We start from the raw sequence: 14,204 nt of genomic DNA, 5'->3' as shown, positions 1-14,204 counted from the left end.
CAAAAATTTTCCAATCCGGAGAGGAATCGCAGAATTTGGAACGAGAGAAGACATGCTTGTATAAGATATTATTTTCAACTTTAAGAGAAGGATACTTATGTGGGTCATTGGTAACCTTCTTTATTAAGGTGTTATACCAATTGTCTCTAGTGAGATTAGACAGATTGAGAACTGAAACTTCTGTGGCATTTTCTGGAATTCTGGAAAGGGAATCAGCAACGACATTAAGAGAACCGCTACGATGCACTATGTCAAACTTATAAGAAGATAACTTCATTATCCATCTAGCTAGACTAGCAAAATTGTATGAAATTCGGCACGTGATTGGTCGATATTTTGTTTGTCACCCCGTGTCACGTTATGGTAGTACTGCATCTACAGCTGATTTTAAGGATTTTATAAAATTTATAAACTTTTAATTAACATTTTAATGTTAACCAGAATTTTACGTTGACTGTTTGAGGTTGATTATTTGTGTTTTTATTTTATTTTGAATTTGTGCTAAAATATTTGCATTAGAATTATCTTCAATTTGATCCAAATTAGGAGCTATTGTATTTTGTAAAAATTATGCACCATGAAACCTAAATTTATAGTTTGAATTTTACTAGGAGCTAAATATATGGTTATTAGTAGAACAGTAGTCCATACCAAACGGTATATTAAGTATCAATATAAGATTTATAAATAATACCTACCAAAACACAAATAAACTCATCAATACATGATCCCATTTTCATTTCAGCCGCCATTATGAGTAAGTAATTATGACATTTTAGATGTTTTACTAGCAGGTTTTACGTTTTTGCTCTTTGCGCAGAAATTGGCGCAGTTCTTGTACAAGAATCTGTGTCTGACTCAAATTCTTGTATCGTTTCTGATATCGTTTCTTGTATCTGTGTATGACACTATGCATTTTTTTGACATATCAGAAACGATATTAGAAATGATACAAGAAAATGTATAGTGTCATACAGCCTTAAGATCGAACTCTGATCAGGTACTGACCTTCCTGAATTTTACGAAAGCTTGTCGAGCTTGCCCAGTCCTGTCCTGTCCGCTGCCCAGTTTTCAGAAAGCCACGTTCCCAGGTATTTCAATGGACTTAGTATTCAGTGTTACGGTGGAGTTTTCAAATGCATCCAAGTTTCTGGAGATGATCATGAATTTGGTCTTTTTGGTATTAATCTCTCATCCCATCCGCTTACTGTATTCTCCGATTATAGTGACAAGTTGTTGAAGATCTGCTATGTTGTCATATAAGGCATATGAAGCATATCGTATGTTGTTGATCAATTCCCATCTCTGCATCTTCCAAAGACTCTTGGAAATATGGCTTCCGAATATATGTTAAATAAAAGAGGTGAAATCACACATCCCTGTCGAACACCCCTTCTTATATGTATAGGTTTGGATATAGAATTGTCTATTTTTAATTGTGCTGTCTGATACCAGTAGGGGAAAGGTAGGTAAAGTGGAATGGGTGGGTAAAGCGGAATAAGCTTAAAATTTAATTTCAAAATTGGCGGTTTTTGTTGTAACTCCTACCACAATATACCTTTTGACATTTGGCAATATTTACTTCAATATGGCGCACTTTCATTGATATGTTCATGTGAGTTAAACAAGATCATTGTTTTTTAACAAAAAGTTGTAATATTTGGTGACTAAGACGAAATTTCTTATCAGCAACAGGTAAGTTTTTCTAACCGTATTTATTATCTATTGTATAAAATGGTTATTTGTGGACATAAATACTCTTTCTTTAACTTATTAGCACGTTTGGTTAGTAGCTATCGTGTTTGTACAGAAAAAATGTTGATGCGGGTAAAGTGGAATGAAACGTATGCGGGTAAAGCGGAATGACGTTCCACTTTACCTCCTAAAAGTTTAACAATGTTATTAAGTGACAACATTTTTTTAGCATGTCTAATTTTTACAAACGAAAGACTTCGCAGCAGAGTTGGGACGAGAAGGCAATGGCTGAGGCTCTAACTGCATGTCAAGGTGGTTTATCAATTCATTCTTCTGCAAAACAATATAACATTCCATCGACAACTCTTTTTAGAAGATTAAAGCGACCACCAGAAGAACGTTTAGTGAAGCAACTTGGACGATTCCGTTGCGTGTTCACGGTAGATCAAGAGAGGATGTTGGTAGACTATATTCTTAAAATGGAAGAACGCCTGTTTGGGCTAACTATTTCTGACTTAAAATATCTTACCTACGAGTTTGCCATACGAAATAACATTGAACATAGATTCAATAATGAGAAGAAAGAAGCTGGTAAAGTATGGTTGCTTGGTTTCATGAAACGGCACCCAGTTCTTTCACTTCGACTTCCAGAAAAAACGTCAGCAGCGCGAGCGTCAGCATTTAACGCAGTTAGTGTCGGAAAGTTCTTTGATTTATTGGAAGACTTATACCAAAAACACAACTACAAACCTAACCGCATCTATAATTGTGACGAAACCGGAATCTCTACCGTGCCAAATAAGCCTTCAAAGATTATTTCAAAAAAGGGGAAAAAGCAAGTAGGAGTTTTATCATCAGCTGAAAGAGGTACGCTTACAAGTGCAGAAATTTGCTTCAACGCTGCAGGGGAATACATCCCTCCTGCTCTTATTTTTCCACGGGTGAGACATCACTTGACATTCGACATTGGAGTTCCTCTGAATACCAAAATTTTCACGCATGCTTCTGGATGGATGCAGACCGAAATCTTTACGGCTTGGTTTCACCATTTTATTAAATTTGCGAAGCCTACCTCCGAGGACAGGGTTTTACTAATTTTAGATGGCCATTCAACCCACATAAAAAACATTGAAGTCTTAGAGCTTGCTAAGAAAAACTTTGTAGACATCCTGGTGCTACCACCACATTGCACACATCGACTTCAGCCACTGGACGTATCATTTATGTATCCCATGTCGACCTTCTATGAACAGGCAGTGCGAGTTTGGCTGCGAACCCACCCGGGGAAAGTTGTGACGATTCATGATGTCGGTCCTCTCTTCGGAGAAGCTTACTTGAAGGCAGCTAGTATGGCAACAGCTATCTCAGGATTTAAGAAGACGGGTATTTGGCCGTTTGAGAGACCTGATCCAAACGTTTTCGTGGCTGCAGATACAACTGATCGTCCTGGGCCTCTACTCGCTACATCTAACCTGCCATCAGCGTCCACTCCAGTGTCAAATGACATTCTCCTCCATAAGACTATTGTTAGTCCTGCGGATATTTTACCTATCCCACGGGTCGCTTCAAATATCGAAAATCCAACGAAGAAAAGGGCTCGATCAGGAAAAACTGTAGTAGCAACTTCTACCCCTTTTATTGAAGAGTTAAAGAATTTGAAGGCTCCGACCCCAAAAAATCCAACCAAGAAAGTTACGAAGCAACTATTTCAAAGCGACAGCGAAGAAGAAGATGATGCAAACATCAGCATTTATAGTGACACCGACAGCGGTTCAGAGTTGGACCTACCAGTTCAAATTCCTACCATAAAAACAGAAGATATTAAGGAAGGGATATATGTAGCTGTAGAGTACAACGGACAAACATTTCCCGGTTTAGTAATTTCAAAATCAGGTGAATCAGCGTCTGTAAAGTGTATGGAAAGGACGCAAAAATATTTCAAATGGCCTAATAAAGATGATGTATTAGATTACAACATTAAGGACATTAAAATGATTATTAATGAACCAAAACAGTTAAGACGAGGGTTTTTCAATGTTCCTGAGCTCTGTTTATATGCTTAGTTGAATAAATAATATTAATTCATTTTAAGTTTTTGTATTCCGCTTTACCTCCAATATGGCGGGTAAAGTGGAATATTACACCACTTTTACTTTTGACGTTTTTCTCCGAAGTGGTGATATATTAGTTTAATTTCTTAACAGTACTACGTAGGGCTATAACGTAAGTGGCTTCTTCCATAAACTCAAACTTTTAAGACGAATACTTCTACCGGGATACAAGCTTGAATCGGTAATTATTCCACTTTACCTACCTTTCCCCTACAAGTTTTCCTTTCAGATAAAGACATGGATGGACCAAATCCATGATATAGGTGAAAAGAGATACATGATATAAGAGACATGAAGAACCTGGCCACCAATAGAATCGCATGGAAGAAATGGATAAGAGGCGGAGCCCTACATCCGACTCCCTGAGGGGCACTAAGCATGGCCGCTTTATCCATTAGGCAATATAGGCAGTTGTCTAGGGCGGCGAAATAGAGAATTTGGCTAGGGCTACATAGAATTGCCTAGGGCGTCAATGGACCTAAATGAGGCTCTGGCACTAAGGATTATGAGAAAGAAGAAGAAGAAATTAAACGACACAATACATTAATGAAAATATCTGTGCCGTTATATATTTAACTTCAAATATCTCGAAAACGAATGAAAATTATCGTTACGAGTGAAGAGTATATTATTTACATAGAAACTATTGGAGAATCTACGAAAAATTTTACCTACTAAAATAGCAATTCCGCCAGTGGCGTAGAATTTGGGAAGGGTCAATCGTTCACTATCCTCTGACTTACGCCTCTGGTAGTAGCCAGAAACGTTTATTTATCATAATTTAGTAGGGTGTGCAGCACCTTCCCTTTCTGCTAAGTATAATAAGGACAAGAATAAAAAAACCACTAAACGCCGTATAAATGAGTGGCGCATAAAATATTCCAGCTACAAAAGATCTGATATGAATATTACGTGGCACGAAAATGAATTTTCATTTGATGCAAAACAAAATTCTAGTTTTATTTTAAAAGATTTTTCCATAATATTTGCTAAATTTTAAGTAAACGCGCCACAAAAGAGTAACACAAAAAGATAATCGCCACAAAAGATAATCCATGCAGGATTTTCACGGATGGTTCAAAATCAAGATTGGGAGTTGGATGTGCTGTATATATTCCGGATCACCAAGAATCCTTGATGTTCAAGTTAGATAAACAATGTTCCATATACTCTGCAGAAATGTTCGCGATTTATCAAGCTCTAGAATGGGCTGTCAACAAAAAAATTTCTAACAAGCAAGTTGTAATTATGTCAGATTCAAGATCTTCGTTATTAGCTCTAGAAAACACACGTAAAAATTTATATAAAAATAGCCTTGTCGTCAAAATTTTAGAAAACCAACTAAAGCTACTGGAAAAACAGACTTCTGTAATTTTCGTCTGGGTAAAAGGACATATTGGTATTTCCGGTAACATAAAAGCAGATTTTTTTGCTAAAGAGGCAATCTTAAAAGGATCGGAAATAACTTGGCTAGATAGAAGCGATCTAACAGCTACTCGCAAGAAAAGTTTGAAACAAAATTGGGATATTGAGTGGCACGCTTTCTGCAATCGAAGCAACAATCTCTACACCAAAATTCATCCTAGTTTACCTACTGAGCCTTTTGCTATCAGAAGTTATCCCAATAGAAATATATATGCCATGTTTATTAGATGTCTTTTTAATCATGCCACTGTTAAGTCATACCTCTATAGATTTAACCTATCCGAATCAGATCTTTGCGATTGCAATGGATATGTTGACGATATTAATCATTGGTTGTTTGGATGCAAACATAATGATGTTGCAATTAAGTTTTTGATGCACAATCTGGTTCAAGAAGAAATACCTTTCCCACAAAATAATGCTTCTCTTTTATATTTGTCTCGTAGAAACAAATCATCTGGGAGTTTTTAAAAAGGACTAAGAGGAAAATTTAACTTGCACTGAATGAGTCCGGTTGAATGTGTTTAGCAATAATTATTGTTTTGTTATGTTTATCCTTATTATGTAATATTGTCTCCCTGTGAAAGTTCATTAAGTAGATTTTGCATGGAGGTAATAAGAATAGAATTGTATAAAAGCTTATATTGAAAAAATTAAAAAAAAAAAAAATTATACAAAAAAATATGTATACAAAAAAAATGTATAAAAAAAATTTAATCTTAAAAAAAAAAATTAAATAAATAAAAAAAAAGTATAATAAATTATAAAAAAAGAAAAAAGAGAAAAAAAAAATTAAAAACACAAAGAGGGTGTAAACCTCCGCGGGGTTGATCCGGGTTGAAGCCTTATCGCTGTGTAAAAAAAACATATATTTATTAGCATTTAGTATTAGTATTTAGTATTAGCATGTAGTTTTTTTTTGTCGATTTAATTATTTGTAAATTAATTTAAGTTGGTTAGGGCCATGAATGAGGAGTATACCTACTGGTCAATTAAATGTTTCCACTTCTACATATGTATGTGCGTGCATAAGTATTATATGTGCGCACATGTACCTAATGTATTATGTAATGCAATGTATTATATTTGGAATATTGTAGCAAACAGTAATTTATTATCTATCGTGGCTGAATGGATCAAGTAATCCAAAGCCAATAAGGAAGAAAAAAAAAAAAAGAGTAACTTTGATACAGTTTGAATTTTGAAACTCTTTTGTGGCGCGTTTACTTCAAATTTAGCAAATATTATGGAAAAATCTTTTAAAATAAAACTAGAATTTTGTTTTGCGTCAAATGAAAATCCATTTTCGCGCCACGTAATATTCATATCAGATCTTTTGTAGCTGGAACATTTTATGCGCCACTCATTTTTACGCCGTTTAGCGGTTTTTTATTCTTGTATCAGGAGTTTTTCAAAGTTATTTATAAATTAAATGTATGAAGTTGAATGCAATGTTCCTCTATTACACGCCAAGCTTTATAAATGGTCACCTTTGTTGCATTATCTCCCAAATGATCTAGTGTCCATCGAATGTACACTAGATTTTTTTCTATTCGAAATAGATTGAAAAAAATATTGAGATGGCCGGTAAATGAAGTCGGATTGCCCGTTGCCAGATCAAATTTAGCGTCGTAACCACTACAACTACATACATTAACATACGTAAACTATTTCGGGAATAATCGTTAATTGGATTATACTTTTGTAGCTTAATAACTCCAAACGGCTTAACCGATTTTGATCAGTACACATGAATTTGAAACGTATTGACCAGTAGTATCGGATGGATCTAAGGTCAAGTATGATAACTGAAGCTATTACAGGAATTATTGAGCTTGAGAAACCGTTTTTCCCACATGAAATAGATTTTATCATACTTATGAAGCCTATAACCTAAAAATTCGAATTTTCCCGGATATGAGGTATACACCGTTAGATTCGTCTTGAGTCCTTCTACAAACGCTAAGTTATTGGCGCAATTTGTAGGTTGAAATGTTGAGTAATTGTCGAAAAACCAAAATTTTCAAAGTTTAGTTTTTCAGTCTTTCGGCTATACTGAGTCGTGTGTATGTCTGATCCTGACGGCTTAGACACCATTTGAAAGCTTAAGTCAACACTATTGATTTAATGTATTTGCGGTTCTCCTGCCTCTTCTTGATCGGAATATATATACCCCCAAAAAATATGCCGTTTTGTACATACCAAGTCCTATAGCTGGCTTATGGGTGGTCAAAAGTCACAAACTACACCGGTTCTAAATCGGCCCTGACCTCCTCTTCAAACACAGAGAAAAAAATATCAAATCGGTTTAACTTTCAAACACACATACATGCATATCCACAAACATTTTCCCTTTTTTAAATAAAAATTGAGTCACATTTCTAAGCTCTATAACTTTTGAATGGTATAACCGATTTTCAAAATTAGACATCCGTTGGAAAGGTAATGATCAGTACTGTTAGAAGCCTCAAAGGTCGGACTTAAATTTTCGAAGTTTTTGGGAATTTTGGGGACCAGAACGAAAAAGAGACCCTAAATAGGAAGGGCATTTACGGTCAAAATATAATAAAAAATTTCCACCCTCGAGATGAGGTGGTAACCATCCCATGGTAAAAGCGTCTTTCGGCAATCATATAGATTTTGATCCTTGGATTATCCACTACTTATTGTCAAATTTTCAAGCAAATCTATCCATTCTGTAAAAATTGCGAAGTGAAAAATTTCAGTTCCTGGACTAATTATACTTTTGGAGCTCTATAACTTCTGAACGGCTTACCTGATGTTGATCACTAAACATGAATTTGAAACGTATTGACAAGTGGTATCTGATGCATCCAAGATCGAGTATAATAACTGTTACAGGAATTATTGAGCTTGAAAAACCGTTTTTCCCATAAGAAATAGATTTGATCATAATTATGAAGCATATAACTTAAAAATTCGAATTTTCCCAGATATAAGGTGTACACCGTTAGACGCATCCTGAGTCCTTCTACAAACGCTCAGTTATCGGCGCAATTCGTAGGTTGAAATTTTGAGTAATTGTCGAAAAACCAAAATTTTCAAAGTTTAATTTTTCAGTTTTTTGGCTATGGTGAGCAGTGTGTATGTCTCAGCTTGATCGCTTAGGCGCATTTTTAAAAGCTTAACTCAACCCTATTGATTTGGTGTATTTGCGATTTTCGTGTCTTTCCTTGAACCTAAGATATATACGCCCAAAAAATATGCTATTTTGTATCTACCTAGCCCTCTAGCTAGGTCGACGCATCGACTACTAAAAAGTTGGAAGCATTTGAACTGTGGGTGTATAGAAGAATTCTGAAGATATCATGGACCGAGTATACAACAAACAACGAAATCATGAGAAGAGTCAACAAAAGACTGGAAATATTGGAAACCATCAAGACACGAAAGCTGCAGTACCTGGGGCATGTTATGCGTAATGAGAGATACAACATACTTCAGTTGATTATACAGGGGAAAATCCAGGGCAAGAGAAGTGTAGCAAGGAGACGAATTTCGTGGTTGCGTAACTTGAGAGAATGGTACGGATGCACATCAACCGAACTGTTTAGAGCAGCAGCATATAAGATCAGAATTACCTATTACACGGGAAGAAGAAGAAGCCCTCTAGCTGGCTTACGGGTAGTCAGAAGTATAAAATTAGACCGGTTCTGAATCGACCCTCACACCCTCTTGAAACACAGAAAAAAAATTCAGATCGGTGTAACTTTTCCACACACATACATACATACATACATACATACAAATCCACAAACAGTTTCCATTTTTTAAATAAAAATTGAGTCATATTTCTGAGCTCGATAACTTTTGAATGGTATAACCGATATTCAAAAATAAACATGCGTTGGAAAGGTACTGATTTGTGCTATCAGAAGTCGCAAAGGTCGGGCTTAAATTTTTGAAATTTTTGGGAGTTTTGGGGACGAGAACGAAAAACGGGCTTTAAATGGGAAGGGCCGTAAAATCCACACCCTTGGACCAAAATGGAGAGGTAACATTTGGATGGACGAGTCTTTTCCTAAACTTTAAGATGGGATTTGGCCCAATTTTAAATTCAGTCAGGTTTAGAAAATAGAAAATTTCGTGTATATATAGTGTCGCATGTAGGGGTGTGTCACTAATCAAAACAGAGTACAACCGGATCTGTGCCAGGATAAAGAGGGAGATATCTGTCCTAACGGCTCGCCGGTGGGAAGATGCTACCTCAAAACTGGACTACAGAGACGGAGGTAAATTCTGGCAAAAATTCAAAGTCCTAACAAAACAAAAACTATCTCAACCATCCCATCTGTTGGTCAACAATCACATAGTCAATTCCCCAGAAGGGAAAGCCGAAGCATTCAGAAATTCGCTTCAAAACAATTTTCAAACTCCAGATAACGCGAACTTTGATCGCATATTTAAATTCAACACAGAATACATTGTAAATGTTACTCTCAACCACTACATTCCAGTCTATGATCCTATCATGGACCCCCTCACAGACAGGGAAACGGAGAGCTTTTGCCAAATCGGCAAAAACAGCGCTCCCGGACCTGATGGCATCAACCGAAGGTGCCTCAAAAAACTTCCAGAGAGTATCATTCCTCTTCTAACTAAAATATTCAATGCATGTCTCAAAAACAGCCACTTTCCTACTCCTTGGAAAGTGGCCAACACCATCATGCTTTTGAAAAAAGGCAAACCCCCAACCGACGTGGAATCCTATAGACCAATTTCATTAATCAATACTGTGGGTAAAGTTCTTGAGCTAATCCTAAAAGAGAGGCTCAATGACTTTTTCGAAAACCACAATATCATACCAAAGTTCCAATATGGATTCCAGTCAGGTAAATCTACTAAACATGCATTAATAGATTTCACTACCAAAGTTACTCAAACCATCAACGATGGTTCATTCGCCATAGCCACATTTCTGGATGTGCAGAAGGCTTTCGACCAGGTCTGGCACGACGGGCTTGTTCGGAAACTTCTGGACATCGGGCTACCATTGCAATTTACCAAAATTGTACACTCCTACCTCCACAACCGTACTGTCAGAGTTAAAATAGGCGATCAAAAGTCCACCCCCTTCACTCCACAAGCTGGAGTTCCCCAGGGTTCAGTCCTAGCACCGCTGTTGTACATCATCTACAACAGCGACATCACTAACCAAAATATCCCAGGTACTCGGCTGTTTCTCTATGCAGACGACACGACTCTGCTCTCAACAACCTCTCGATACAACCCACGACTCCTCTTCAGAAGAGCCCAGGCTCTGTTGGACGGCGTCGGCGAATGGTGTTGTAAGTGGAGAGTCACGCTGAACGCGAACAAAACAACAACAATTGTGTTTCGCGCCCCTTCTGTGTCAAATAGAATCATACGCAATGAAGACGACCAATATCCACTGAGACTGTTGGGAGAAAGACTTGTTATTAGCCCGACTGCAAACTATTTGGGAGTACTGTTTACCAGGACTCTCAACTGGGACGCAGATCTAAAGGCAACTTTAGATAGGGTAAGGAACAGGGCCAGACTTCTCAACGCTCTCTCGGGAAAAATTGGCAAGACACACAAGAAGACTCTCATTCATACTTACAAGACCTTTATTCGACCCGTCATGGAGTACAAATCGTGTATCTACTCTCTTTGTTCAAAACAAAAACAAGAGAGATTGTTGAGAACAGAACGTAGAATCTTGCGTAGATGCAACTATGAGCACTGGCGATATCCCTCAAACGAAATCCATAACATCTCGAACACCCCCAAAATCACCGAGAGAATAAACTCTCTGAACAGGAACTTCACAATCAAAGTAATCAACGGCCCCCCTTCCGACACACAAGAATCTCTCAAATGTTCCTGTTCATCTTCCGGCCACGTACTCCACCGAAAGCCCAAACGCCAAAAGATTCATGTACCGTCCGCTCTAATGCAAACATGCATTGACGAACTCCCGGTGGAGTACGAAAACATCCTTGAGGCTACCCCGTTAGCCTACCGTACCCACCTCTAACATTTCCTCTTCCCTACCCCGAACAGGGAGAAGTTGGTTTTTTGCGGTTTCCCAACTTCATTGCACAATTATACCTGTTCGTCCCAAGAAAATAGCCGCAACTATTTTCTCCACTCGAACGCACACTGTCCACGCTGCACTCAAAGCCACCTCCTGACCGCCGACGAGGGACGCAGGTTCGCCTGTCGTTGTACAATGGTTTCTAGGGATACTGGTCGAGAGCAAAGCACGACAGTACACGTAAATGTCTATGGAACCAACAACAATCCATCAAACTTTCTTCTCTGTTGACTTCTTAGCCTTCTGGACACCACCGTCCGGCATAACCCAGGATCCAAGAACTCCAGGACACGGCGCTTGCCCCAGTGTGTTTTTCGGACTGTTTGCTTTTGCTGCCAACACAATACATTCACCTCAAACCCTGAAGAGGAATCCTAAACGGGGAAGCACATTGAACGCATTTCTTCTTAACATTATCTAGACAAGCAAATCAAACAATGTGGCATGGGGTGTTGTGCGCTACTGGTGAGAACTGCCGTTCTCTGTGGATATTATGTCAAATAGTTTTAAAGTACTGGGTACAAATAGTTTTTAAATTTTTAAATAAAACACTATAACTCAGTAAGGAATCACATTTTATTCAAGTGATTTGGGTTAAATCTTAATATTATGACGAGGTCTAGAATTTACAACTCAGAAATTGGACATTCTTAATTAATCACCCTTAATTATTTTCAGTTAGTATTATGCAATTATTATAACATGTATTTTCTGTTTCAGATATGTAAAAAACAAAATAGGTTCAGTACTAAATTCATCGAAGTGTTACACGCATTTTTAAATATGAAGCAGAAGCCGAAACAGATTCCATTTCAGTTGCATTTAGCAACAAAATCGGGAAACATACGGAAAGTGCGACGGTTGATTGAAAGTGGTAGACAGAGAGAGAGAAAGAGTAGATTAGAAGAGAAAAGAAGATTAGAGAAAATTAATGAAGTAAATTCCGAAGGCTTTACGGCACTACATATAGCTTTGGAATTCAACCGCATAGATGTAGCCAAATATTTGTTGGCACAAGGTGCTCATGTGAACAATATCGAGAATCCTCGGGAGAAAAGTCTTTTACATATCGCTACCGAAAATAATAATCTTGAAATGATTCGACTATTCACAGAAGCTGGAGCAAATATGCAGTGTAAAGATAGATATGGATGTATGCCAATTCATGTTGCAGCTCGCTTTGGATATATCGAAATTATAAAATATTTTGTAGAACAGGGGATATATGTAGATATTATGAATAATTACAAAAATACGCCTCTTCAAATAGCTGCCGATAATGACCACTTCGAAGTAGTAGACTATTTGCTGTTAAATAACGCTAACGTGGATTTAAGAGATAGGCATAATAAAGGTTCAATCCATTATGCTGTTTTAGGATGGAATGTTGAAATAGTTCACAGACTTATAGAAAAAGGAGTTGATATAAATATTCGCGATAGCGAAGGTCTCACTCCCTTACTTGAAGCTTGCGCACAAGGGACTTTAGAAATTGTCCAGTTACTGTTAGAAAACGGTGCAGTGTATAACCTAGAGGAAAGTCCAATCCATTATTCTCATTCGCCATTCCATGCTGCGGTTAAATTCAATCATATAGAAATTGTAAAATATATTATCAGCATAGGGGTAGCCGTGGATTTCAGTACAAGTCATGGATATACTCTTCTGCATGTAGCTTGTGGAGTCGATTATAACCCTGGAATAGTTAAGTTTTTGCTTGAAAACGGTGCGGATGTTAACAAAAAAACTACTGATAAAGCTACTCCATTATATTTTGCGATAAGTAAATACCCACGCATAGAGACTGCAGAATTATTAATTCTAAGTGGAGCTGACTTAAAACAGGCTGGATATAAAGGCATGAGTCCTTTATCGATAGTTATAAGAAAAGCGTCTCATGATCTACCAAACCTTCCACAATGGAGGGCTCTTGCACAAGTAATTTACAGATATACCGTGTTAATTTACAATCCGATCCAAATATTTGTTCCATATGGTTGTCATTTCGTGGAAGAATTACGCCAATACTCTAAAGACTGCCAAAAAGAAATACAAAGTATGATGAGTGTGATAATAAAGAATAGTAATGTTTCATTGTATCAAATAATTTGCGACTCTAATAAAGGTGGCGCGTTTATTAAATATCTACGTAACGACAATATTAAAAACGAGTTACAAAATATTAAAGATTATCTTGAAGACTTTTCGATATATGTAAATATTCATCCGTTACTACAACTTAGGGTTAAGGAAGGCTTTAAAAGAATGGAATTACTTACAGGCGCTGACTTAATAATGAAGAAAATTGCGCCTCAGTTACCATCAGAAATAAGATATACAATATTGGAATACCTAAACATGACTGATCTTAAAACTGTGATTAAATTAGATTTATCCAAATAAAAATGATTTTTTCTTTGTGTGTTTCTTTATAAAAACCTATGTACAGGGTGTCCCAAAAGTAGCGGGAAGACCGAATATTTCGCGAAATGAACATCCCATATAAATATAATATCCGATAAGATTCTTCAAAAATCTATCGAATGATATCAATCACTCCACCCCGAGGAGGTGGTGGGGGTAACTTTAAAATCTTAAATAGGAATCACCATTTTTTTTATTGCAGCTTTGGATTCCTTACGTAAAAATATGCAAGTTTTATTCGAGACATTTTTCTAATTGTGGATAGATAGCGGTATAATCAAAAAATAAGAATGCGTGTGTACTATGTACGCACGTAAGAAGTTATACATCTATAAAAAATTAAACATTTGTGTAGAAAATATTACGTTTTTTAGATTTTCTACGATTCCTCAAGGGAAAAGCAACTGCGGGGAGGCTACAGTTAATAAAAAATGACGTATGATGGGAGTTACACAAGGCTGCATTCT

General features: G+C 36.9%; 1 protein-coding gene across 1 annotated transcript in view; it reads left to right on the top strand.

Annotated features, from left to right (window-relative positions):
* LOC126882268 (serine/threonine-protein phosphatase 6 regulatory ankyrin repeat subunit B-like) overlaps positions 1-13,729 on the top strand; it is a 32,559-nt gene extending 18,830 nt beyond the window's left edge. Inside the window, exon 2 of the mRNA XM_050647102.1 lies at positions 12,034-13,729. Within this exon, the coding sequence (XP_050503059.1) occupies positions 12,097-13,716 (1,620 nt within the window). The 5' untranslated portion in view covers positions 12,034-12,096 and the 3' untranslated portion in view covers positions 13,717-13,729. The remainder of the gene's footprint in view (positions 1-12,033) is intronic.
* The last annotated feature ends 475 nt before the right edge of the window (positions 13,730-14,204 follow it).

This window comes from Diabrotica virgifera, chromosome 3, assembly GCF_917563875.1.
Source record: "Diabrotica virgifera virgifera chromosome 3, PGI_DIABVI_V3a".
NCBI classification, from domain to species: Eukaryota; Metazoa; Arthropoda; class Insecta; order Coleoptera; family Chrysomelidae; genus Diabrotica; species Diabrotica virgifera.
The sequence above is the reverse complement of the archived record's forward strand: the minus strand, read 5'-3'. Positions and strand labels throughout refer to the sequence as shown.